This window comes from Abrus precatorius, unplaced genomic scaffold (assembly GCF_003935025.1).
Source record: "Abrus precatorius isolate BTA unplaced genomic scaffold, Abrus_2018 Scaffold8, whole genome shotgun sequence".
NCBI lineage: Eukaryota > Viridiplantae > Streptophyta > Magnoliopsida > Fabales > Fabaceae > Abrus > Abrus precatorius.
Window position 1 is genome coordinate 21026311 of NW_020874428.1, and position 27920 is coordinate 21054230.

Sequence of the window (27920 nt, forward strand, 5' to 3'; positions counted from 1 at the left end):
AAAAATTCTCCTTCACATACCAAATTGGATATGTAATTTAACCTCTTCTTAAGGTATGCAACAACCACAACATTGGCTAATGCATTGTCAACAGTAATTGTGAAAATATAATTAAGACCCCATTCCCTTAACACACTCTCAACTTGTTTTTCTATGGTATCACCTTTGTGATCATCAATTATAGCAAAGCTAATGACTTTTTTTTTTTTTTTTCATATTTCCATTCATTATCAACAAAATGGGTTGTGACACTCATATAATTCAGATTTTGGATTGAAGTCCAACAATCTATGGTTAGAACTATCCTACTGGTGTTAGCCTTAAAATTTTTTTTAACACTTCTTTTTCATTTAGGTATACTTGAAAATAGTCTCTAGCTACTGTGTGTCTAGAAGGTATAATAAATTGGGGTTGAAAGACCTTAAGTAGCTTTCTAAAGCCAACACCATCAGCTACACAAAAAAAATGCTCATCAATCATGATGTATTCAGCTACTGCTTTCCTACAAGTATCTTTATCAAATCTAGCATTTGTGCATACTAACTTATTGTTGTCCCCACTAAATATGAGGACAAATTGTTTGGGGTTATTTGAAGAAGCAAAAAGAGATATTAAATAGGATTTTACATGACCAAGCATGTTGGAAGTGCCATGTTTTTTCGTGTCACAAAAAAACTTTTTACCACAATACTTACAGGCAACCTCAGGATCTTGTCCCTCAACAATCGGTAACTTATCAAAGTGCTGTCATGCAACACTTATCTTTCTAGTTCCACTAGCATTGGCTTTTCTCTTTCTAATATTACTCTTAGGCAACTCAAAATTAGTAATTGGTTGATAAAAAATATTAGTGGGCTGAACAACGTCACCAACACTTGATGCATTTGCAGTGCTAGTGGGATTTGCAGTTGTTTAATCTAAATTTTCAGTATTACGAGAGAGTTGCAAAACTGGGTTTAAATTTATGTTTTAGCCAATTTCTTGGACAAATTTAAAATTATAAGAAACAGAATTTAAAAGGCTAAATCATAAAATAATTATTCTTAAAGTTCTGATATTACTTATATTCCTAGCTTTTACGTAAATTTATATTTAGTGTTTCTTATTTTTTTTTTATCATACAAGGCTTTTTTTACTTAATTTTTTTATTTCATTATACACTTAATATTATTATTGAATTTTACTTAAATATGCATTTAATTATATTATTTTGATAATTAGACATAATCATGCTAGTACACCTAAACTTTTTTTGTGAGAAATAAAAAGAAAATAAAATAGAATAGAAAAAAATAAATTATGACATTAAAATGTATTTCCTTTCTAATATATGTTTATGGTTTTGGATGATTATTTGAACAAGATTATGAATTAATACATCACATAAACTTATAATTTTCTAGATCAATTAAAACTTTAGATAATATCCTAACTTATTCATGATAATATAAGTAAAGTTTTATAGAATTTTAAATTATTTATCCTATGATTCAAATTATTAATAATAATGGTAGAATACATTTTCAATTACTAATTTATTGATCTACATAATTTGGAGTTGTAACATATATGTTTCAACAGCAAAAAAATATAGAAACGTTATTGATTTTAAAGTAGAGTTTAATTAAGATACATTATTATTGAAAGAGTTTTATTATTGTCATTAATTAAAAATAACTCTAAATAAAACTTTTAAAAGTAATTATCACAGAAATTAAGAATTATGAACTATAAGACAATTCATGATTAAATGATAATATAAAATAATTTACATTAATAATATATTTTTAATTAAATTTTTTTAAACAATAAATAATTAAGTATCTCGTGCATAAAAGAATTTGTATATATGAAATAATAAAAATATAATAATTACCTTCCTACTGCTCATTCAAATTGTTCAATGAGGCAATTTTAGTCAAGCTTTTCTTCTTAGGATCAGATTAGGCCATATTGATTCCTATCTTCCTGACACTATAAGAAAATTAGCTTAGTAATAGTAAAAAACTTGTATAAGAGATGATTTCTAGACATTCTATGCTTTGTTTTGTTTTTCATATTCCACATGATATACAAATGACATCTCATTATACATGAATATTAACTTGTAATTTTAAATAGACAATGTTATAAGTAAAAGAATTTTTTTAGAAAAAAAATCTATTGTCTCAAAAACTTATGACATGGACATAAACAGTATCAACAATTAAATTTCAGTCAATCAAAAAGATTATCCGAGTTGAATAAGAAATCTTAAGAATAAGAAATAACTATAAAGGGACAAAACCTATAATTAAGGAACAAGTTTATACAGAAAAGTAATAATTAAACAGAAAAAACAGGTATATAAAAAACACTTTATTAGACTTGTACCAACAAATTAAAAAGAAAAAATATATAATCTTGCCTAAAAAATGGTAAACAATCTATCTATTTGCATTATATTTGATAATTCTAAGAGCATGCATCACATGAAACTATTTTAATTTAATTTTTTTATTTTTTTTCATTATATCACAAACTATCAAATACAAAAAATATCTCAGCAGAAGAAAAGATAACACAAGCAGTCAAAACAAATGAAGACAATACAAGTAATCAAAACAGATGAAGAAATCCTATGTCAAAAATTTTCTCATAAGTCAAAATAATACTATAAGGAATTATGTGAACATATAAATATCAAAAACAACAATTGAAGCAAAAGAGAAATATAAAATTAGAAAGAAAACACATTTTGCAACCACAACAAAAATTTTAGTCAATGTCAATCATAATGATAATTCAAATTCAATATGATTTAAAGCAGAGTAATATAGCAGGATAGTATATGCAACTAGTTAATATCAAGTTTATATTAAACTGTGAAGTTGTTCATGGTGTAAGCGCACATAGCAAGGGTTCATCACAATGCAACCTTTTAAACTTTCTTTGCAAGTATTTTTAGCACTAAATATTTTAGTTAATCAAAAGTAATTAGGTTTTAACTACTAAACATTTCTAAAGCATCAGAGTCTAATTAATTAATTTACCTTTGCAAGGAGAAGTAATGACAACACGAGCGAAAATAAAGAAAAACCTAAAATAGAGAAGAAGGGCATAATCATATTCATACTGATTGAAGAAAAATAAAACAACAATAGATTAAGAAACAACACTATAACAAAATAACGTACACAAAAAAAAAACAAAAAACAAGAATGAGCAAACTCTTCACCCGCAACAATACGAACTTAGTAGTCTATTAAACCAAATAACAAAAACATAGAACAATATTAACAAAAACACATAACATTTCTAAAGTATCCGAGTCTAATTAATCAATTTATTTTTGCAAGGAGAAGTAATGACAACACAAGCAGAAAGTAAGAAAAACCTAAAATATAGAAGAAAAGCATAATCATATTCATACTGATTGAGGAAAAATAAAATAACAATAAATTAAGAAATAACACTATAACAAAATAATGTACACAGGATAAAAAAAAAAGAATGAGTAAACTCCTCACTTGCAACAACACAAACTTAGTAGTTCATAAACCAAATAACAAAAACACATAACAATATTAACAAAAACTAAAGAATAAAAACCATAACCCTAACCCCAAAGGACTAAAAAGCCAAAAAAAAATGCTTACCTTAGTAAAGAGGAAAGTTGGATTGACCAATTGAGAGTAAGAGTAGTAAAATGAAAGAAAGAAATGGTGGTAACAAGAAAGAGAGACAAAGAAGGAAAGAAATTTCAAACTCTAGCAGAGCTCAAAGATAATAAAGAAAAGGTTGGTGCACGGACTAAAGAAAAGAGAGAAAGAAATGTTTAGATTTATTATGCACTCTCAATTAAAACCTAATGACAAAACTGGGCCTGGGCCAAAATTTAACACACACATATTTGATCGGTGGCAGATTCTGACGGGTCCCTAATTTTAAATCCTCCACCGACCATATTTAACCATTTCAACCTAGAAAAATTATTCTACTTACCTAAAACTCGTTCATATCCGTTTTGCTTAGGTGGGTTCTTTGGTTTTATACAGATCAGAGTGGTTTGGTCAGATTTGCACAGCCTTACCAACAAAATAGTGTATAAGAAGAGTAGAGAACTTGAAAGCTAAATAAATTAGAAACAATGGAGCACCACAATAACTAAAAATAGCAAAAAGAAGATGAATAATGTTGCATCATATAGAATCATCCTCGTCATCAATATGAAAATTTAGAATTAAACCCTCATTTTAGTCCTTGACAAAATTTGAGTCCTACATTTTAGTCCCTAAGATATATAAAATGTCAAGTTAGTTCGCAACTTCCTTCTCCGTCATTTATTTTAGTCCCTAAGTTTAGATTTCGTTAAGAAACCATGACAAAAAACTGAGTTATCACGTTAAGTGCCACATTATAAGCCCAATTGGTAAAACCGACGTTGTTTTGGAAAGCTAACATGGCACCTTTAACTTTCAAATGATGTCATTCTGATTGAAACTCTTAGATTTCTTTCTTTCTTCTATTATTGGGGGTATCTTGATTTCATTGTTAGGTTTCTTACTTCCTTATGCGATTTGAGTTTCCAACACTTTATATGTCCAATTTTCTTTCCAGCAGGTTGCGAATGTTGTAAGTTTTGGATCTGTCTTTGAACTTGCTGAACGGGACTCTGCCTCTGGATTTTGGTGGTCATGTCATGTGTTACTTGAACATCTTCTACAACATATTTTCTAGGAAAATCCCACCGAAATTCGCAAAGAAAATTCTGGTCAACGCTACCGTTGACTTCTCCTTCAACAATCTCACCAGTCAGGTTCCTAATTCTACTGTGTTGTTAAACCAGAATCTCAAGTCCTTCAATTGAAACACTGATCTTTGTGGAGAAGCAACAAAGAATCTGTATCCCATTCCTTCTTCACTGTCGTTTGATCCCAAAGCGTCTTTCCCTCCTGCAATTGCTGCTACGATGCCAAAGAAGTTTGATTCTCCAATGATGCCAAGTGGGTCTTCGGAGCAAAAACAGAGTGGTATTTTTGTTGTGGTGGGAGATATTGTTGGCATTGCAATCTTAGTGATGATTTTCATGTACATGTATTGGTTGAAGAGAAAGAAGGACATGGAGAGTGAAATAAAGCACAAAGCAGTCATAGCAAGGAATGAGAGTTCATCGTCAACCTCAGAGTCAAGAGAGTTTACGAGGTGATTGTGTTTGAGAAAAAGAGTGGAAGAGGAAGAATCCTCAAAATCAACAAGCTCTTTTGATAGTGACATAGAGGGTGGTAAACATGAGGGGCAAAACCAGAAGGATAACGAAAATTAGAGACAACAACAAAAACAAAAGAACAAAATGGGAACTTTAGTTACTGTTGACGAAGAACGAGAGCTTTAATCAAAACAACGCCGTCTCACAATTTATCTTTCAAAATGATGTCATTTTGCTAACTGAGCTTCTGACATGGTACTTAACATGACAACTCAGTCTTCTGTTACGGTTTCTTAACGGAGTCTGAGCTCAAGGACTAAAATGAATGACGAAGAAGAAAATTAAAGACTAACGTGACATTTTAAATATTTTAGCGACTAAAATAATGGACTCAAACTCTCTTAGAAACTAAAGTGAGAGTTTAGTCAAAATTTTAGTTCTTAGTAATCTACGATTATTATCACTAAATATTTTTAGTGAGAATTATCCCATGTTAGTAAGAAAGGATACACTGATTAAACACCAAGTGATGGGAAGAGGAATAGTAAGAAATTACTTTTAAAGAGTGATTGGAAGATATAAATTAATTTTTTTAAATTTAGGGTTAGGGATGATTAAGTAATTAAGAAGTTAATTTTTTTAATGTAATATTACACAGAATAATACGTTATATATAATATATTTTTATTAAAATTTAATAATATCAATACATTTAATTGCATAAAGTAGTGAAAGATATAGATTTATTTTTTCAAATTTAGAGTTAAGATTCATTAAGTAATTAGAAAGTTAATGTTTTTATTGATTGTTTTATGATATTGATAAGATAATAAGTTATATATAATAAATTTTATTAAAAATTATAGTATTTAATAATATTAATGCATTTAATTACACATATATACTTATTACTTATCGATATTTGGCTTTTAAAATTGTTTGAATTTACTACCCCTTAATCTTCCATAAACCATAATTAATTAATATCTAAAAATTCACGTGCATGATTATCATCTTCATACATGGTTAACTTCAATTTTCAGTTTTAACTTCCTACTGACACGTGCACATAGCTATTCTACTTTGAAAGAAACTGTAAATCTTACCATTATAAATTAACAAGCAATTAATGGTTCATTCTAAACACAGCTTCAAATGTGTTGCGTGTCTTCCTCTTCGATCTTTATATATAAGGGCATAAAAATGTTTGTTTGACTTACTTTTTATACAATTTTTGGACTTATTCAAATCTTAATTTATTTGCTCTGTACTTATTTGAAAAGCATTTTAATTAAGTATTTATTTAACAAATTTGTATCACATAAGAATTTATAATATAAGTTAGATGATAAAATTTATTATTAAAATAAATATAAAAAATAGTTATTTTAATAATTATTAAAATGAAATTAAAAAGTTATAAATTATTTTTATAAACTCAGTTAAAAATTATTTTTTTCAAAGGATCATTTAACTCTTTCGTTTTCATAATGTCGGTGGACACTCCACAGAATATGCCTTTTTGAAGCTTGTTATGGAGTCGTTGGCAGATACGCATATCAGGATAGGGAAAGAAAAAGTAAGAACAAAATCGTGGAGAATATCAGGATTTGCAGAATATATGAATCTCCTTCATATATGATACGAATGCATAGATTTTTCTTTTCCTTTTAAAATTTAGAACATCTTCAATGTTAGTTGCTTATTTTAACAAACAAGAAACTATTATTCATTCACTTGCAAAATCAGAGTTTGCTAAAGTGGCAGCTGTAATTAAGGTATGTATTTTTAGTCTCATATTTTAAGTATTTTTTTATGAAAAATAATTATATTTGAGTTAGAGTTAGAAACATTTATAATATGATTAAATTAATCTTTTTTAATGGACTTTTTTCATATATAAAAGTTTGAACTCAAAATTTTATTGAAAAAAATTAATATGTTTGCTTTTTTATAAGGTATGATTGCTTAACCTCGTACCTTAACAGAAAAAACAGTTATGTATGAGACCAATTAATTTAACGAAAAAGGACGAAATAATATGTTTTGTTAAATAAAACCTTTCGAATTTACGTTGAAAGATAATTGCTTTAAGTTATATAAAATTATGGAAAGTGATATAATATTGGGATGGATATAAAAATTGAATAAACAATAAAATTTTATGATTTCAAGGAATTACTGAAAATGCTCTCTGTTTGTCTGTTTCTTTCTCTCTCACTGTACATAAAGGTTGCGTGTATTTTTTTTTTTTAAAGTAAAACTATAAATATTTTGATAAAATAAAATTTGATGAAAAAATATTTTTTAGAAAAAAATAAAAGAATTAAGAAAAGAAAAATGACAATGCCGTTCTATCCTACAGTCAATTAAACCCTTTTTTGTTTTAAATAATGTTATTTGTGCTCTATTTTTTTTCATTATTGATTTTTTTTAATAAAATAAGTGAAGCACATTATGTCCTATTATTTTTCCAAACGAGAAGCTCTAAAAAACTTAAGCGAAGAGTATTTTATGCAAAATCATTTTCTATTTTCTAATTATTTAGAAAAATTTTCCATTCATGCACTTTAAAAATAAAAATAAAAACAAATTTTCAATGTGTACTCATAGGTATACGGGTTTAAAATATTAAATATTTATAGTATTTACTGAATGCTTTTCTATAATAATTTCTTTATTGAAGTTTTGTTTTCTTAATAAAGACTATGAACACACATTAAAAATCAATAAAAACATTGCCCCATTTAAAATATGTCACTTTAATTATAACACTTAAGATCTCCTTAATTAGACACAGTTTTTTATACATATACCGCTGTCATTAGCTGTTATTCCGAATAATTACTAATCAAATGTTTTTTAAAACTTTTTTACACTCTTTTTTCATTTCTTTTTCTCTGTCACACTTACATAGAGTGTAATTTAAATTTGTATGAAGCAATCATCATCCATTGGTATGTCTGTATATATATATAGTTCTTAATTTTATAAATATTATTTATTATAAATAATAATTGAAAACATTTTTTTCATAGTTCTTTTTGTTTGGCATTGCACATAATATATAAAGTAGTTAAATTTTAATAATTATTACTTTTCGTAAAAGAATAAAGATATAGGTTTAGTTTGGAATATTTTACAAGAGAGGAAATATCAATATAAAAAAATAATAAAACAACACTCATAATTTAGAAGCAATGTATATACTCTTCAAATTTTAGAAAAGTTAAATGGAAAAATTTATAAAAAATAAAATAAAATATCAATTTATTTTAACTTGTAAAAAGAGTTTGATTCATTTTACTATTTTTGTTTTTTATTTCTTATAAGTACTTGTTAAAAAGTTAATCAAACTTGAACAAAATTAGAAAATTATGTAAAATTTTAAAAATATGGATTGTGATCGGTGTATATTGGAATGCTAATAGCACCACTCCAAATGATTATGATCAAAAGTGAAAAGAAAATTTATAGTAAAACTCCACCGTGACTGAGAACTTTCTTCTTCTTCCCTTTTTTTAGAAAACGAACCTTTTCTTCCCTTACTTGTATATTTTAGAGAGGAAAAATCACAACAATAAGTAAAAACATTGGTTGAACAATAAACATCATGTCTATAGTTTACATTTCTGTTTGATAAAAATGTTTTTATAATTATAATAGTTTGCAACATGCATGGATTTTATTTATATGTAGTTCCAGTAATGATTACCATAGCTTATGGGCCAATATAAACAAACGGATGTTTACGTTACGCTGTTACATATACTATGAGAGCAGATTTTGAAATAGTGTGATCAAGTTTATTCTAAATTTTCTCAAGAATATGAAATGAACAGAGACAGAGAGAAAAGCTCGTAGACGTGGGTTTATGTATCAAGGATGAAAACTAAAAATAAATTGAAGGTTTTTCGATTGAAATTAATATAAAGATGTAAAAATTTATTTTTCAATATTTATGCGATACATATTAATAATTAAGTTCTTATACCGTTTTTAATTGTTAATACGTTATTTATTAGTTAATCTAACTGTAGGCTTATTTATTAAGTCAATTTTAATTTTTTTTCCCAAATAACACTTATTATTAAGTCATTTATTATTATTATTATACCATTTTTTCTCATTGAATTATATTCACGCTTTTTATGATGTCAGTTAATATTTGAATTATTTAACCTATTGAAATATTCCTTTTAATTTCTGTCGCTTTTACTAATAAATACAACACTTTACTATTTTTTTATTTTAACTAGAAACTTTTCTCTATTAATTATTTTGTTCCTTTTATAAGGTATCGTTTTAATTAAAGAAAAAATGGAACAAAGGAAGGGGAGTGATCAATTATTTCATTGAAATTAATTCATTTATATAACTTGCATTCAACATATTATTGATAGTTACATTATTATGCAATTACAAAGTCCAGAGGCGAGAGAAAGTTAGAGAGAGAGAGAGAGAGAACTTTGCAGAGATAAGATGGGATGCAGTTCATTTCTCAGAAGCCCCAAGAAAGAAGAACAAGAAGTCCCAGAAGCTATCACCTCCAAGTTACCCAATTGTAACCAACCTTACACTTACGAAGATTTCAACATTTTGGATGAACTTGAAGGGGTCTTCAACACGGAGGAAGAACAAAAGTTAGCACCACAAAAGCACTGTAGTGGTAAGTTTCATTGGGATTTCATGGAATGGGAAGAATTTCCCTACATTGGAGAGGAGGAAGCAGAAGATGACAATGAAGGGAAGGAGCACGTGATAGAGAACAGAAGACAATGCTTTTTTGAAGAACAACAAATAAAGAGAGAAAACATTGTTGGGTTTTGGGAAGTGGATGATGAGAAGATGATGGCTTTGAATTTGAACTTGAACTATCAAGATGTTTTGGATACATGGTCTGACCGAGGCTCTCTATGGGCTGATGAGTGTTCTCTTTCATTGGCTACCAATAATTGTCACTATGTCAGTATACTCATCATGCACTACTCACTTTCATATACATGCTTCTCCTTCTATCTTATTTACTTTTCCAAGTGCTCATTCAAATGCATGTTTTGCAATTATAAGTAGCAATTCTTTTAATTAGGGCCCTATATAAACTATAACTATTAGTTTTTCTTTCACTGCTTCAAATTTGAAACCACTTTTGGTAGAATTCCTGGTTTTGTTTGGAATTGTTTTCAGTGATGGGAGAGAGTTTTAGTCATGGTATTTAAGAGTGATATACTAAACATTTTTATTATTTAAATTATTAAAAATTGATATGGTGCATGATACTGGATATTATTATTTATATTCTTTTTACTTATCCTTTACCTTTTATATATACATACATCTTAAAAATACATCTCAATTACACAAAGATATCCAAAAATGTTTCTTTTTAATAATTTAAGAAACATTTTTGTATACTTATTTTGGATAACTCCAGCATTATTTTTGTTTAAACCCTCAATTGAAATTGAATGTGTTAGCTAGAATAGATTTTATTTATACTCTCCAATTGCTAATATAAAATAGACATGGATGATATAACTATATAAGGCTTGTGATTATTGTGTTTAGATGGGAGAAGTGCCAGTATTGGAAGAAGAGAGAGCAAGAAGGGAAGCAAGTGTTCTTAGGTACAAAGAGAAGCGGCAGAACAGATTGTTCTCAAAGAAGATAAGATACCAAGTTCGAAAGTTAAACGCTGATAAAAGACCAAGAATCAAGGTCACTTTGAAAATTTCTCTTTATTTTCAGCCATTGGGTTTTGCAGTATGGTCATTTTGTTTTGTAATGAAAGCAGCTTTTCTGATATTTTTGTTGTAGGGTCGCTTTGTGAAGAGACATTGAGGTTGCTCAAGAGAAAGATCCCAAACCCAAAATATCTCCCAAAATATCTAAGATCTATCCTGTACATTTATTTTTAATTAATTTCAACTCAAATATTCTTGTACTTATCCATTCAAATTATCATTCACTTCCTATAGAGATGGAAAAAGAAATTCATTCCCTTTTAAAAAAGAATAAATTACATTTTGGAATTTTATGTGTCTTGAACTTTCTGAGGTCCACTCTTGTTATTAACTTCTCTTGTCTGTTGTTTTTCTCTTTCCCGTTTCTTTATTCCTAAGGCGTGGTCTATTATTGTCGCCTAGTCATGGACTTAATCACAAGGTTCAATAGGTGAATATCTCTTAAGCCTCTTTTCTTCCCTTTGTTTTTTTCTTGTGGCACAAAGTGGTTTATAATTTGGTATGGAGAGGAATGGTATAAAAACAAAGCAACCAGGCTGAGATTCTATTCTGAAATCAAATAATCCAAAAGTACTTGATACTACACCACTCAATTTCCTTTTCAATTTTTATTTATAGTCTCTTTATTTAAGAAGATACTTTTTTTTATTCATTGCCTTTATTTTTAATCACAAAAATATTATTTTTTTATTTTGAGTTTTCAAAAGATAGTAAAAATAAAAAAAACAAATATTTTTCAAATTTTCCTTACAAATCTCTTTTAAGAGATCATAAATATTTATTTTTTATTTTATTGCATAGATTTGTATTCCTTTTAAAAATTAGGTTTTAAAGGCCATAGGCCTACTTCTATTTTCCATAAGCCTAATTTACGTTTCGAGGCCTTGTCTCCTTTTTTTCTTTGATTGGGCCTTTCAACTTTGTTTTCTAGTTTCATGATTTTAACTTGATACTTTTTTATCTTGGAAACGGGTTTTGATATCTTCCTAAAATTTATGTACGGATCAAAATTTAAGAGTATGAGAAAATACATTAATGGATTTTCAACTTGAATAACTTGTTTATTTAAAAATGCTTATACTCTTTGAATTCATGGTTATCATACTTAACATATACGTTTTTTTTAAAATGAAAAATGTTTCCTCAAAGTTAAAATATATATAAAAAAAAACAAAGTTTTTTTCTTATTTTAAAATATTGTATATACTATATTTATACCAGTATATAAATGAAATATGAAAATAGTTAAATATAATATTATATAAGATCTTAATTTTGAGTTCAAATAATAAAAGTGATATTGAATTAATTAGTATAGATCCAGAATTACTTCAACACTATTGATTATAACATTTTAAACTGTTTTCAAATACAGAATCGTTAGCTATGGACGTTGCCAATGGATTGGGATTGTTGAGGGCAAAGGATGCATGGTGCATCCAAAGAAGCCATTTATGTCTAGAATTACTTCACCTTCCATCGAGCAAATTATCAACGATATATACATCTTTCAGTGATGTTTTGAATGCTGCAAAATACCTTGATAAACTACATCATTTGGTCTTTGTGTGAAGCATCTTCCACATTACTATGACTCGTTTATTTCCCCAATTTCCACTGTTCTTTCTTTCTATTTTCTATCGCGTGAGGTTCAAATTCAATCAAGGCGCGATACTCTAATGCACACACTTCAGTTTTTTTTTTTAATATATAGTGATAAAATAATAATTCTGATAATTTTTTTGACTGGATTACGAAATGTTATTAAATAAATCTGAAATGTTCAAAAGAATAAAATAAAATAAAACAAAACAATTATTTAAGCTTTGGTGTTTTATACTGCACCAGTCAAGATAGAATAATCAGGAATCCCCAACCAATCTCACTTACCCAAATTTGCCGGCTATGCATAGCTCCGCCGCCGGCGTATGCCACGTGGTGGCGATGCCATTTCCGGGAAGAGGGCACATCAACCCCATGATGAGCCTGTGCAAGGTTCTGGCATCGAAAAGACCCAACCAGATTCTTATAACCTTTGTCGTCACTGAGGAGTGGCTCGGCTTTATCGGCGCCGATCCCAAGCCGGACGCCATCCGCTTCGCTGCCATCCCCAACGTGATCCATGAGCGAGAGAAAGCTGCTAACTTTCCCGCCTTCTACGAAGCCGTAATGACGAAGATGGAAGCGCCGTTCGAGCGGCTTCTCGATCGGCTCGAGCCGCCGCCAACTGCGATTCTCGGCTGCGTTGAGCTTCGGTGGCCCATCGCCGTCGCCAATCGAAGAAATATTCCCGTGGCAGCGTTTTGGACTATGTCGGCGTCGTTTTACTTCATGCTACATCACCTAGATGTCTTTGCACGACACCGGCATTTGACTGTTGATAAAGATACGCTGGGTAATAAATCTGTGTCGTTTACAATTAATTTTAATTTTAGTTCAGAATTTATTCATTTATATCACAATCAAGGAAAAAAAATTCAGTGCACAATTTTAATTCTAATCTGAGTATTGCTTCTTATAATTTTATTGGAAGTAATTTTTATTATTTTTTAAATAAAAACCCCTTGATGAAATAAGTCAACTGAAGGTTTTGTATTAACAAATAGCACCAAATACACATTATTTTTTAGCGTAATTTTTTAAAATTCAGCATAAGCTACTCTAAATTCAAAAAATCTGTTTTTATTAAACAATAATTTATAGTTCCTTCCTTTAGCTGAAATGTAAGCTTGTCCTTCAAGTTTAAGACAGTTAATTTGGGTGAGTTACAAGACACAGCCTTGGAGATGCACTGCGGAGACTAGAATAATTTTGTTTAATTGCATTTGTCTATATAGAGCTTAGATGATGCATTATCATTTATTCTCTGAATAATTTTCGAAACAATGTTATACTATTGCAACCTTATGATAAATAGCTAGAAAATGGATGTTAAAATTGGGATTCAGTAGTCAAGAATTTGGTTATGCGTAATCATAGGGACATGCTACAAATGAATGTTCTTTAGTCTAATTGTGGTGGGTGTTTAGTAAGCATAACTGTTATAGGGTGAAACATTTTTTATTTCATATCATCTGCCAAAGAATAATGCAATTGTATAAGGGTGCTTGTCTGATAAATGATACAGATGGACCAGCAGAGAACATCCCAGGAATTTCCTCAGCTGATTTGGCAGACCTTCAAACCGTGCTTCATGAAAATGATCAACGAGTCTTGCAGCTTGCATTGGAATGTATTTCGAAAGTTCCCAAAGCAAACTATCTATTACTCACCACAGTCCAAGAGATAGAAGCTGAAACAATTGATTCCTTAAAAGCTATATTCCCCTTTCCGGTTTATGCTACTGGCCCTGCTATACCTTACTTAGAGCTAGCAGAAAACCCTTCAGTGAACAATGATCATAGCCATGATTATATAAAGTGGCTGGATTCTCAGCCAGCTGAATCAGTATTGTACATTTCTTTGGGTAGTTTCCTTTCAGTGTCCAGTGCCCTAATGAATGTAATTATTGAAGCACTAAACAATTGCAACATTGTTTACTTTTGGGTGGCTCGTGGGGAAACTTCAAGGTTGAAAGACAAGTGTGGAGATAAGGGTATGGTGGTGCCATGGTGTGACCAATTGAAGGTTTTGTCACATTCTTCCATAGGTGGGTTTTGGAGCCATTGTGGATGGAATTCCACTCTTGAAGCTCTCTTTGCTGGTGTACCAATGCTGACATTCCCTCTTTTCTTGGATCAAGTTCCAAATAGCAGCCTAATTGCAGATGAGTGGAAGAATGGGTGTAAGGTAGGGAAATCAAAGTTGGAGAGTGAAGATACTGTGGCAAAAGAAAATATAGAAGAGGTAGTTAAGAGGTTTATGGATATTGAAAGTCAAGAGGGTAAGAAAATTAGAGACAGGGCAAGAGGACTCAAGGTTATCTGTCACAGAGCGATTGTTAAAGGTGGATCCTCAGATGGGAACCTGGATGCATTTATTAGAGACATTTCAAAACCACTGATGCGTTGAGAAGATTGTGTTCAGTAACTTAATCAAGCAATGTTTTAAAGTAGAACTGAAGAAATTGTAATAGCATACAAGCATGTAGATGATAACATTGTAAAATCAGGTAGAACTGAAACTGAAAAGCTCTCTAATAGTTTAATTTGTGCTTCAACATTCAGCAATTTAAGATCTACAAATTGCTACTTGAAGCATTATGCTTAATTACTTTTCATTGTCATATGCTTCTACATCTCTTATTTACTTTTCCAGCGTTGTTTATTCAAATGCAAGTCTGCAGCAGTAAGTAGCATTTCCTCAATTCTTTTAACTTTTAAGGCCTATTCGCCGTTAGTCTTGCTTTTGCTGTTGGGAATTCTACATTATTTGTGGTAGCATTTTTTATATTCCGTATAATTCTTTTGTGCGATGAAAGTTACAATTTTAATAATTAAAAAAGTTTTAGCTACAAGTAGAGAGGTATATTTATTATCGAAAACTCTACCGTTATATTTTTATTTAAACCTTATAAAATAAATAACAAGATATAAAATGATAGTATATAAAAGAATATTGAAGGAATAATTATAAAAAAAAATATAATTAAAAAGCATCTAATGTGTAAATTTTTTTTTTGTAAATGTCAATAAAATGAATAAATTGTATGATTCTTAATTCAGTAAACAGAAGTATTTAAAAGAATTTTTGACAAAGTTATTAAAAAAGATTTTTTTATTAATCAAATTTTAAAAAATTTAGTTTTTAATCAAGTTGAATAGTATTGTTTGATTTATGTAATTAACCTCGCGTGGGTATTGTTTACACGTAAAAATAAATTTGTTGGAGATAGATTCTATTCTTACTCTGATTGTTACTATATATTACAAATGAATGTTACAAGGCTTGGGAGTATTGTGTGTGAATGGGAAAAGCACCAATGTTGGAAGAAAAGAGAGCAACATGAGAGGTGTTATTAAGGATGGATTGTTTACGACATTTTGACATTATTCTTTTTAAAGAGAAGTGTTGAATAGTAAGAAAAATATCATAAAAAATTGATGAATTTATTATTTGATCACTCATGGTGCTAAAAACAATATAAGGTGGGTTGTGAGTTAAAAGCTAGCTTTTAATAAAATAATTTAATTCAAATACACTAATAGAGTAAAATATGTCATTTATATATAAATTCTCATATCAACAAAAATTATTTATTTTTGTAATAATTAATATAAAAATTATATATATATATATAATTTATTATAATTAGTTGATAATATAAAAACTTTTACACTAACTGTACATTAAAATTAACTTTTTAATAAAATCATTAATCATTAAATTTGTGTTGTTTTTAACAAGTTTTTTTTTTCCACTTGTACATATTATATATTTAAAGGAAAGCGAAAGAGTTCAAAATTTTGTTTAAAGAAAGAGGAAGGAAAATAGCCAAAATCCTGTTCAACTTAATTCTCCTTCAAAAGTAAAAATACTTTAAAAAATTAAATTAATCAAATAAAACTATCCTTAATGTATTATGTAATTTTAATTATTTTAATAATAAATTTATTTAATTTTCTCTAGTTCTCTCTCCTCATAAATCAAATTAAGTATCACTTTTTTTTCCATAAAATATTTCCTTTTCCTTTGCCTCTGCTTTCGTATGAAGGGAAGAGTGCGTTTTCCTTAATCAATGTTCTTAATATTTACCAAAAGTTTATTCGTATTATTTATCTTCGTTTCCTTCTAAAGAGAACTCCTAGACGGTACGAAAAGTTTCTGTTAGAATTTTTTTGTCTCAATCAAATAAAAGGTAAACACGCGTCTTAAAAATAAAAACTTGGAAAGCTTGATGATAAGAAACTTGGACCTCTTAGAAATTCGCAGGTGAGGGAGATGAATGAACACTCGAAACGTAATACGGTAATAGTCAACCACTTCACTTCTCCGGCACCGGTTATGCATAGCTTCGGAGACGGTGTGTGCCACGTGGTGGCGATGCCGTACCCTGGAAGAGGGCACGTTAACCCCATGATCAACTTTTGCAAAATCCTCGTATCAAAAACGCCCAACGACATTCTCATAACCTTTGTGGTCACGGAGGAGTGGCTCGGTTACATCGGCGCCGATCCCAAGCCGGACGCCATCCGCTTCGCCACTATTCCCAACGTTGTCCCGTCCGAGCGCCAGAGAGCCGCTGACTTTCCATCCTTCTACGAAGCCGTCATGATGAAGATGGAAGCGCCGTTCGAGCGGCTTCTTGATCTGCTTGAGCCGCCGCCGACTGTCATCATTGGCTGTGTTGAGCTCCGGTGGCCCATCGCACTCGCCAATCGGAGGACTATTCCGGTGAAGGCGTTTTGGACCATGTCGGCGTCGTTTTGCTCCATGCTACATCACCTTTAGGTCTTTGCACGAGACCGGCATTTGACGATTGACAGTGATATGCTGGGTAAATTAATTAATTAACCCTTGATACTAGTGAATAATTTTTTGTTGTGAAACTTCGTTATCTACATGACTTGTCATGAAACGAAATACTATTTTGTTAATCTTTAAAGATGAAATAATATGTTAAACTGTAGAGAAAATAAGAATTAATATTATATTTTTTTTATAAAAGAAGTTATTAATATTTTATTAAATAAGTATTAAATTAAAATTTAAAATTATTCGAAAAGATGCATTTTATGCACAATTTTTCTCAAATATTTAGTATTATATCATACAATTTTCTTAGAACTAAATTCATGAGTTTTTATTTTTTAAATTCCAACACCATTGGAAGAACCAAGTCAATTGAAGATCAAATATCAACGTGTTAAAAACAACATGTATTGGTGTATTGTTTTTTAAAATTCATAATAAGCTATATTATACATTTTAAACTATACGTGTCTATTTAAATAAGATAAATGCTAATTAATGTCTGAAGAACACTAATTAGAAATAAAAAATAAAAAATAAAATAGTTATTAATGCAATTTTTTAATTTTTAATACATTTTAACATATTTTTTAATAAAAAATTGTTTTCCAATTCTTTGATCAGTAACCTGAAAATACTAGTTCGTAACACCTTTAAAACAATAATATGTTAATAACTATTATTTGTTTGGTTTATTTTATTTTAAAATCACTTTTTTAATGCTTTGACAAAGAGTTTTTTTTTAAAGCATTTATTCCTAAAAAAATCAATTTTAAAGATGAACACAATCCATTCACTTCTTGTCTTGAGATTAAAATTTTACAAGTTATTAGTCTATTTGTTATTTTAATTTAATAATTAACTATTTTAAATATAAAACTAAATATTTAAAAAAATGAATAGTATTTGCACATAATTCACAAAAATAATCTAATATAAACCCACACTAAAACATGGGCAATTTGAGAGAGAAAGCAACTTGAGATGCATTTGACTATAATACTAGTGATAAATTTAATTTGTTGCATCTATTTGACAAAATTAACAGATAAATTAAATGAAAAATTGAAATAAAAAATAAAAAATTGATAAATCATTTAATTAAATTATAAATATTTTGATAAAACTAGTTAAATTAACTGATAAATATATAATGATAATATACTAATTTTAAACAATTTTCACATTTCATATTTAATTTATTTTTGAGACAAATTTTCGTCTTAAAAGATAGTATAATGATTTTAATTTTAATTTTTAAATATTTTATCAAGTGAAACAAGAAAAAATATATAGATATTGTATTATAATTTTAAATATTTTATATTATGAATAAATGATATTTAACGAGAGTGAGAAATAAAAGTAAGCATGGGTTAAAAGTTTATAAATGTGAAAAAGATAAAAGTAAATAAATTTAATAAAATGTAAGAATAAAATAAATTAGAAATTTAGAAATTCAAGCGCTGTATGAAATAATGTTTCAAAAAACAATTTCTTTTAATAAAATAACGTGTTTTTTTTTATAAATCAAACAACTCTGTTTTGATTAAACAAGCTTTTATTCTAGTCAAATAACTTAGGATTTAAGTTATTCGTAAAAATATTCAAAATCACTGTGCTGAGAAATGCATTGATCTGTTTGTTAATATTGAGCCTAGAGATGCATGCATTCTCATTCATTTTGCTATTTTCAAAACCAAGTGCTAACTCACTGCAACCATCTGTTTCTTGTTAATCGATGTTAAATTTAGGATTACTTACTTACAGAGTCTGGCAATATTAAATCACAAGGGCAGAGTGTGTTGGGTTGGACTCCCAACTATGTGTCCAAAAGTCTAAATTTTCAAGCTCATTTTCTACACACTTAATTGAGGGGAGTGAGAAGTCAGTGGAGTGGGTGAGGGAAGTCTATTTTCGCAGCCTAGTGTAAGCATTTTCGGTGAGAGGCATCAAAAAGAGAGAAGGGAAGTGAGGGAAGAAAAGAAGCTCCAGACCAGCTGCTTCATTTTTCTGATATCCAATTAGTTCACCGTTGGATCGGGCTGAAAATTTTACAGCAGATTCGTAACATGGTGCTCTTTGTTCTGACCGTTCGGATTGTCAATTGGAGATCTGAAGTTGGAGATACTGTCTTCGCACAGAAGCCCTGTTTTTGGTGACTCTGCACAGATTAGCTGCTGAGAAATTGTTATTTCTCCTTAGTTAACCGTTGTATTGAGCTGAAACTTTGACAGTAGTTCCCAGACGTATATTTCTTCATTCTGACCGCTGGGATCGTCGATTTCAGGTTTTTGCTGAGAGAAATCGTGTATGAACAGCAGCTCTGTTTTGTGAGATTTTCTCTCTTTAGTTAGGCTTTATTGCTTGGTTGTATTAGCTGGTTGTTTGCACGAATTTGTGCAGTATTTTGAGACTCTCTTGTTACTTCATTTGATTATAGTGGAGCTTGATTGACTGGCTTGAGCCCGTGGGTTTTTACTTCTCACATTGAGAGGGTTTTCCCACGTAAATAATTCTTTGTGTCCTTGTGTTTGTTGCTGCCATTTGTTATTGTTGTTGCTCCTCACAGGTTCTTGCAAGTTTGGGAAATTGTTTCCGCTGCTCACTTTAGATAATTGTGTTCTTGTGTTTGGTTTTCTCCAACAGAGTGGTATCAGAGCTCTTTGGGCTCTGGTTTTGAGATTATTTGACTTGCTTGAATGATGGAGGCAAATACAAAAATGGTAGCTTTGAATGGTACTAATTATCATTTGTGGAAGGGCAAGATGAAAGACTTGTTGTTTGTGAAGAAATTACATCTTCCAGTCTTTACTACTCAGAAGCCGGAAAATATGTCTGATGAAGAATGGACTTTTGAGCATCAACAGGTATGTGGTTTTATTAGGCAATTTGTAGAAGACAATGTATATAATCACATTGCTAATGAGACACATGCTAGAACTTTGTGGGAGAAGATTGAGTCCTTGTATGCTTCTAAGTCAAGGAACAATAAATTGTATTTGTTGAATTGTCTGATGAATTTGAGGTACAGGGAGAGTTCTTCTATTTCAGATCACTTGAATGAATTTCAAGGGCTCCTAGATCAACTGTCTGGAATGGGTATCAACTTTGATGATGAGGTTTTGGGACTATGGCTATTGAATACTCTACCTAAGTCTTGGGAGACAAAAGTGCAATTTGAGATTTGCAGACAAAAGTGCACATCATTATGGGTAGTTACTTCGTGCGTGTTTGCTTTTTTTCATTTTCTTTTTTCTTCTACACTGTGTTTACAAACTTGATGAAAATTTTATAAAAAGAAATTGAGTGTAGAAGCTATACTTATTTCTGTTAAAATAAATATAAATTTATGGTAATATAAATGTGAATTCAAACACATTTTGAACAACATTCACTTAATACACGTACTTACTTTAGTTATTTGATGCACTTCCATACATACTCTTATTAATGCTGAAAAAATCTGAGTTTTTGGAAGTCATCCAAGTCTACGATTAGAGACACGTTTTTAAAATGTGAAAAATACCAGATATTATTGAAAGACGATAATGATTTTGACTAATTATATAGTAATAAACACTTAGCATTTTATTAATTTTTTAATTTAAAAATATAATCAAGTATTATTTTTATGACAAAATAAATATGATTGAAGCGTATTGAACAGTAAAATAGTTTTTTTCTTCGTCATAAAGGATTTCAAGTCATGGTTGACGAGAGTTTTTGATTATGTCTCTAATAGAGTTATTTTTACAAGAAACACTCTAATGTCCAAGTTAAAGAAAATTTGATCCGAATAATTATATGATAATGTGTAGAATGCAAATATGAGCCCATGGGAATTCATTTATTATATGGATGTTGTTGATTTTGTCTAGAGTCGCATTCCTTGTTGGTATGAATAATTGCAGCTTATCTAAAAAAATAGTTGTTTATTAAAGATATCAGAACATAGTGTAATGATAACTCTTTCAGCAATTATATATATTTTTAAGATTTTTTAGATCTTAGAACTTTTAGTTTATAGATAGTTTTTTTTTCTCTTTTTTACATTATTAAATTTAAATTCTTACATGATTACATTCACATTTAATATTGTATTTTAATTATGTTTTCTACAAGTTTTGTAATTTAAGAATAATTAAGAAAATTAAATGTGAGCCTTGAAACTTAAGTCACGGTACAACATGATTAGTAAGTATGCAAATATAATATATGTGAGGTGAGTTTCTATACTATCCTAACAACCTGTAATTGACACAAAACTTTAGGAAAACGTGTTAGCTGCAAGGAGAGAAAAGTACAAAATATTGAAGAAGAAAAATGTAGCTTGAAACTTGCGAGAGAGACCTCTTTTGGAAATTAGTTCTTGACTCTATGTATTTTTTTTTCTTCAGCCTTCTTCCAATTTTTCTTCCATTGTTGTCCATTTTAAGTTATTATCCATGACTTGTAACTAAATCATTTGTTAATGGTGATTTATGAAGAATATTTGTTTTATATTATGTTAATGTGATTAAATTTATGTCTTGTTCTCATTTGATAGTGAATATTGTATTTGAGTTTATTTATCTTGAATTGTTTAATCACCAATTTAAGATTATAAGAGATTTTCACAAATTTGAGAAAAGGAGTAAGAGTCATGCATATGAATGCAATGCAAAGAGTTGAATGACACCTAAAGATAGAAAAATATGATTTATATGGTATTCAAGGATTTGAGAGTTTCATGTAAACTTAAATATATTACGAGATTAGGTGCTCTGTTTGATTTTTTTTTTAGTAACATTGAATGATCTTGAGAAAAACTTTAATGGTATGATGACCCTACCTCTGTTAAATTGAATTTGGACAAAGCATATTGATGTTTATGTTGTATTAATTTTGTTAAAATAAAGTAAATCACCCTAGTACCTAATTCTATCAAATTTTATATTGCTTTTCCATTGTTCAACAATTTAGTCTTTGTTTCTTTCAATATCATCTCTTTTTAATTGTTCAACTTGTTATCTAATTAATTAGAATTGATACTTGAATTATTCTTGTGAGTACAATAACTCTTTATTCTACTTTATTATTTAATGATCTAATATACTTGCTGGGATCACTTTTCAAGGAGAAGTGCTTTTACAATAAACACTTTAACGCTCAAGTTAAAGGAAATTTGGTCCACATGAGTGTATGATAATACGTAGAATGCACATATGAACCATGAGAATTTATTTATTATATGGATGTGAATTGATTTGTCGATTTATACATGTGACCTTAGTTATGTCTAGTACAAAGTTATATTCCTTGTTAGTATGAATAATTGCAGCTTATCTAAAAAATTGTTGTTCATTAGAAATATCAAAACATAGTGTACATGCATAACATTGGGTCACTTTGGTTCACGTCAGAGTGAGATTTAATTAGGTTTCCAACTTAACTAGTCAATTTCTCTTCCGCGATGGTTCCTAGCATACATGGGTAGTTACTTCGGTATCAATGACCATACAATAATTTCTTAAGTAATACAAGACAGTGTAAGTTACAGTGATACTAACATTATTACCATATTGAGTTACATTCTACTTGTTAGTCATGTTAAACATGCAATACACCGATTAATCCAATTCCAAAGTCATAAAATAATGAGAGAGAAAATATTGCAGCAAGTCATAAAATAATTAGTACTTCACATGTAATATTAATTATTTTTTAACTATACCTTATTTTCATCTAATTTTTAAATGTTTTACACACTTGTCAAAAAAAATGATAAAAAAAAATTTACATTAACCTAAAAAGTTAATATAAATAAAGATATTAATTGTACATTTTATTATATATTATCTTCCTAAGTAAACAAATAATACATATACCAATAGACTTATCCTCTTAAGTATAAATAAATTTTATTATTTTAAAACATTCGATTCCTCTTCATTTTTTCTAACTACAAATTATAATAAATGGTGAAGTATATCTATAAAATATGTATATCTAACTACACTGATTTAGATTGTTTAATAAAATGCAGATAAAAAAAAGTATATTTTAGACTTGAATTAAATTCAAACTTTTTTAACTATATTCAATCTAGTGTAAACTAAGTTCACAATAAATAATAAAAAGTTATTAAATTGTAAAAAAGATTATTAAATTTAATTAGGTTTGAGTATTTTTTTACGAGCTTGAATGAGATTTGAATAGTGAGATCTATAAAATATATCTATTTAATTGGACTTATTTAGATTTGTTTGATAAAATGTAAATAAAAAATTTTATATTTTAGATTTGAATTAAATTCAATTTTTTTTAAAGTAGATTCGATCAAATCTAATGCAAACTAAGTTCATAATAAATAATAAAAAGTTAAAATAATTAAATTCGATTAAGTTTGAGTATCACTTTACAAGCTTGAATAAAATAATTGAGTAAATCCTCGTATTAGTCACTGAGATCGTGACCCATGATATCTTCATCACAAATCGATTTATCATAACAATATTAAATTTTTTTGTTAAGCGATGAGATACTAAAACTACGTGTCATTTCTCTCTCCTTCATCCTAAAATGTAGTTTTTCTTCTCCTCCACTCGATCATCATCTACCACCAATCTTATTGCCTTCATTACTGCTCCAAAGTCTCCACCATGTCTTGAATCTCCACATATTTCACCACCACCTAATCCTCCTCTATCTCAACTCCACCTTCGATAAAAAAAGCACCTGCTCCAGAGTCCCTCTCCTTGAACCTTTGCATGGACCTTCGACACTAGTATCACAAGTTTTTCTTCCCCCTACTTGCCACTCACCATTTCAAGCAAAGACCAGTAAGTAACTAATTTGGCTTTCCCTTTATTTCTTTCATCCATTATCTGTGGCCAGCCTTGTGAGGGTCTAATTGGTGGAAAACCTGATGATGCTACAGTAGTTGCTAACAAATGTGTGGAGCCCTCACTATTATTGTTGCTCTAACATTGACAATGAAAATTGACGTCCAATACACCCTCCGTTGTTGTTGTTGGAAACTTGCATACATCTTCATACTTGAATAGATCTAAGTTGAAGAACTGCAAAACAACCTTATCTACTACTCAGTCTAATTTCATAGAAACGGTTTCCTTTCCTAACCCTAAATCTCAAATTGACAAACCACACTACAAAAGGCTTATGCAATTTATGCCAGGTGGATGGCAGGAAAGGGAGGGAAGGGTGAAACAATATCGTTGAACGAGATGGTAGATATTAGGGAGTGGAAAAAAAGGGTGAAACGAGGTTGTTGAGAAGAGGCGGTGAGTTGAATAACTATGGTAGTTGTCAGTGAAGAAAAATGGCGAAACGACAGTCATTTTAATAAACATGTTATTTTTTATCAGCAAAAGTTAATATTAATATGATAATGAGTTAAATTAAAGTGTTTGATATTTAACAAAATTAATAACTAACAAATCAATTTAAAAATTTTGTGATTAATTTATTTATCACTCAATTTCAATGATTAATTTAAGAATTTATTCAATTTAAATTTTTTTTTCTCAACCTCTAAAACTCACTGTTTGCAATGAGCCATGGGTTAATTAACTTATTTTGTTAGCCTTAATATATTACTTTTTGCTCATCTTGTTTTACTCTTTGCACCTCTTAAATATATTAATATTATAAAATTACAAATTATAATGAAAAAATATTATTTTTTAATATTTTTACATGCATTCAAATAAACATTAATTTACAAAAATTTAAAACTTTCTCCTTTGGTTAAATGTGCCTAAAAAAATATATGTATAATTAATTTCAACCAGTAATATTGTCTCGTAACACGAACTCCAATAGATAACCCTTAAGCAAATATTAACAGTGTTTTGCAGTAAAGGTTTAAAATCTTTTTAAAAAAGTTATAAAAATATAATAAATATATTTTTCCTATAATTTATAATGCAATTTAATATCATTTTCATTAACAGTGACCGTTATGAAATATCGAAACCCGTGCTTTGTTTGTTTATGTCTATTTCCTCACCTGGCTCTTCTTCACACGGTTTCATTTCCTTAACCTCATCCACATTCCCCATAGTTCCATCGCATGGAAGCGCCACTTACTTGCACCTGCCACGTGGTGGCCATGCCTTACCCTGCTCGCGGCCACATTAACCCCATGATGAACCTCTGCAAGCTGTTGCTCTCCAACAACAACTGTGTCCAAGTAACCTTTGTCGTCACCGAAGAATGGCTCGGCTTAATCGGCTCAGATCCGAAACCCGACAACATGAGGCTGCGCTCAATTCCCAATGTCGTCCCGTCCGAACATACTCGCGGAAACGACCACATCGGCTTCATAAAAGCTGTCATGACCAAGATGGAAGCGCCCTTTGAGCAGCTACTCGACCGGCTTGAACCGCCGCCTACAATAATCATATTTGATACATTCTTATATTGGGGGGTCGCGGTTGGAAAGCGACGGAATATTTCAGTGGCATCACTTTGGACCATGTCGGCGTCTATGTTCTCTGTGCTCCACCATCATCACCTTTTGGAACAAAATGGGCATTATCCTGTGAACTTGTCAGGTAAATATTGACAATACCATTAACTTCAAAAGAAGACTGAGATATCTGCATTTCCGTTTATATGTCATTTTTTTCAAATTTAAAAAGAAACCTTAAATAAGATATTTATTTTTTTATATACAATTTGAAATATTTATTTACCTTTTATTTTTCCAACAATTTTTAAAAAAAATATTTTTATTTATTTAATCTATCGTTAAGAATTTATTATTTAACTATGTAATTTTTAATTTGACTTATATAATGTAAAAGAAAATAAATGGTGATGAGATAATATTGATATATTTTTTATTTTTAATTTCAATATTTTAGGATAAAAATTTCATCCTTATAATGTTAATAGTATATTATATTTGGATGCAATAAATAAATAATTACTAATTTTAAATTATCACTAATTATTATAATCAGTTAATATAGACTGGTTTTATATTATAATATATTTTATTAAAAATTGTATTGGAGACAAATTTGTGGCATCCTAAGAATCTCTCATTTGTTTAGATAAGTTAAATGATGTGCGGACTCGTTAACAAATCCGAAGAATCTCTCACGGTTTCTTCTTCCTTCATTTTTTTCAAACCAAAAATGCTTATAGTATAGGATTCTTTCGAAAAAAAACAGAAAGAAAATAGTATAGATTTTTTTATTATTATTTAACCCCGTTTTAGATACAAGATATATTTTTTTATGAGATGATTTATCTTAAAATTGATACATATATAAATCTAAAACTATTTAATAATAAATTTATTTATCAAAATTAACATAATATTTTTAAAATATACCATATAATTATCATATAAGTTTTGTTCAATTTTTATAAAGTTTGATACAAATAAATTATATAATATATAATTATAATATTATTATAAATGGCATTTTATATAAAAGTATGATATTTAGAGACAGTGATTGAATTGTTTTACTTAACTGAATGCAATCCAGAAAACGGCGACAAACGTGTGGACTATATTCCTGGAATCTCATCAATGCGCCTGGCGGATTTCCCTTTAAACGACGCTAGTTCCAGCTCCAAAGAAATGTCGCAACTGTGCTTGAAAGCCTTCGCATGGGTTCCCAAAGCACAATTTCTTCTATTCACTTCCATTTATGAGCTCGAGCCTCAAGCCATTGATGCTCTAAAATCCAAGTTATCTTTGCCCATTTACACTATTGGCCCTGTCGTACCATATTTTAACGTTCAAGACAATCCAACATCGATCACCAACGGGGCTAGCCATAGTTACTTTGAGTGGCTAAATGCACAACCCGTTGGTTCTGTTCTCTACATCTCACAAGGGAGTTTTTTCTCGGTTTCAAGAGCTCAAACTGATGAGATAGCAATTGCTTTGAAAGAAAGTGGTGTGAGATTCTTATGGGTAGCCCGTAGTGAGGCTTCAAGGTTGCAAGAAATTTGTGGGAACATGGGAATAGTTTTGACATGGTGTGACCAATTGAAAGTTTTATGTCACCCTGCTATTGGAGGCTTTTGGTCTCATTGTGGGTGGAATTCTACAAAAGAAGGTGTTTTTGCTGGAGTTCCTTTTCTGACCTTCCCAATAATTATGGACCAACCACTAGATAGTAAGATGATAGTAGAGGATTGGAAGGTTGGGTGGAGGGTGAAGGAAGACATTCAAGCAAATACTTTGGTTAAGAAAGATGAAATTGTGAGGCTAATGGAGAAATTTATGGATTTGGACAGTAATCTCACAAGGGAAATGAGGGAAATGTCCAAAACGCTTCAGCAGATATGTCGTCGTGCACTTTCAAAAGAGGGTTCAGCTTTAACTGATTTGAACGCCTTTATTAGGGATATAATGCAAGTCTAGCATGTTAAATTTAAGTTGTTTCTTCATTTTTATAAGTTACTATTTTATCAAGAGATTTTTTTTTTTATTTCTTTATGGACGATTAGTGCTCATTTGATTTCAAGTTGAACAAAATTCATTTTGATATGTATATATTGATTTTAAATTGTTGAATAAAATTAAAAAGTATATCTAAATTAAT

General features: G+C 29.5%; 4 protein-coding genes across 5 annotated transcripts; all 4 read left to right on the forward strand.

The window, feature by feature from the left end:
• Window positions 1-9587: 9587 nt before the first annotated feature.
• LOC113847792 (zinc finger protein CONSTANS-LIKE 6) lies at window positions 9588-11221 on the forward strand. 2 transcript variants are annotated; one of them, XM_027477074.1, is made up of 3 exons: window positions 9588-10153; window positions 10757-10906; window positions 11006-11215. In XM_027477074.1, exons 1-3 carry the CDS (start codon window positions 9671-9673, stop codon window positions 11027-11029), a joined length of 657 nt encoding a protein of 218 aa, XP_027332875.1. In that variant the 5' UTR covers window positions 9588-9670; the 3' UTR covers window positions 11030-11215. The 2 variants fall into 2 exon arrangements, with proteins under 2 accessions (XP_027332875.1, XP_027332874.1); XM_027477073.1 differs by having other exon boundaries at window positions 9594-10153; window positions 10757-11221.
• A 1561-nt stretch (window positions 11222-12782) lies between these two features.
• On the forward strand, window positions 12783-15199 carry LOC113847824 (UDP-glycosyltransferase 87A1-like). Its single transcript, XM_027477117.1, has 2 exons — window positions 12783-13327; window positions 14060-15199. Exons 1-2 carry the CDS (start codon window positions 12838-12840, stop codon window positions 14941-14943), a joined length of 1374 nt encoding a protein of 457 aa, XP_027332918.1. The 5' UTR covers window positions 12783-12837; the 3' UTR covers window positions 14944-15199.
• A 604-nt stretch (window positions 15200-15803) lies between these two features.
• LOC113847826 (UDP-glycosyltransferase 87A2-like) lies at window positions 15804-17322 on the forward strand. The gene is made up of 2 exons (XM_027477119.1): window positions 15804-15825; window positions 16892-17322. The coding sequence occupies exons 1-2, from the start codon at window positions 15804-15806 to the stop codon at window positions 17320-17322; spliced, it is 453 nt and encodes a 150-aa protein (XP_027332920.1).
• Window positions 17323-23863: 6541 nt separating this feature from the next.
• On the forward strand, window positions 23864-27920 carry LOC113847825 (UDP-glycosyltransferase 87A1-like). Its single transcript, XM_027477118.1, has 2 exons — window positions 23864-25904; window positions 26853-27920. The coding sequence occupies exons 1-2, from the start codon at window positions 25421-25423 to the stop codon at window positions 27737-27739; spliced, it is 1371 nt and encodes a 456-aa protein (XP_027332919.1). The 5' UTR covers window positions 23864-25420; the 3' UTR covers window positions 27740-27920.

Excerpts from the sequence above, each read along its gene's own strand:
- LOC113847792 (XM_027477073.1), top strand. The coding sequence starts at position 9,671 with ATGGGATGCAGTTCATTTCTCAGAAGCCCCAAGAAAGAAGAACAAGAA. Across the intron at positions 10,154-10,756 it reads CTACCAATAATTGTCACTAT|ATGGGAGAAGTGCCAGTATT; the intron begins GTCAGTATACTC and ends TATTGTGTTTAG.
- LOC113847825 (XM_027477118.1), top strand. The coding sequence starts at position 25,421 with ATGGAAGCGCCACTTACTTGCACCTGCCACGTGGTGGCCATGCCTTAC. Across the intron at positions 25,905-26,852 it reads TTATCCTGTGAACTTGTCAG|AAAACGGCGACAAACGTGTG; the intron begins GTAAATATTGAC and ends AATGCAATCCAG.
- LOC113847826 (XM_027477119.1), top strand. The coding sequence starts at position 15,804 with ATGAATGTTACAAGGCTTGGGA. Across the intron at positions 15,826-16,891 it reads GAATGTTACAAGGCTTGGGA|ACGGTGTGTGCCACGTGGTG; the intron begins GTATTGTGTGTG and ends ATAGCTTCGGAG.
- LOC113847824 (XM_027477117.1), top strand. The coding sequence starts at position 12,838 with ATGCATAGCTCCGCCGCCGGCGTATGCCACGTGGTGGCGATGCCATTT. Across the intron at positions 13,328-14,059 it reads TGTTGATAAAGATACGCTGG|ATGGACCAGCAGAGAACATC; the intron begins GTAATAAATCTG and ends TAAATGATACAG.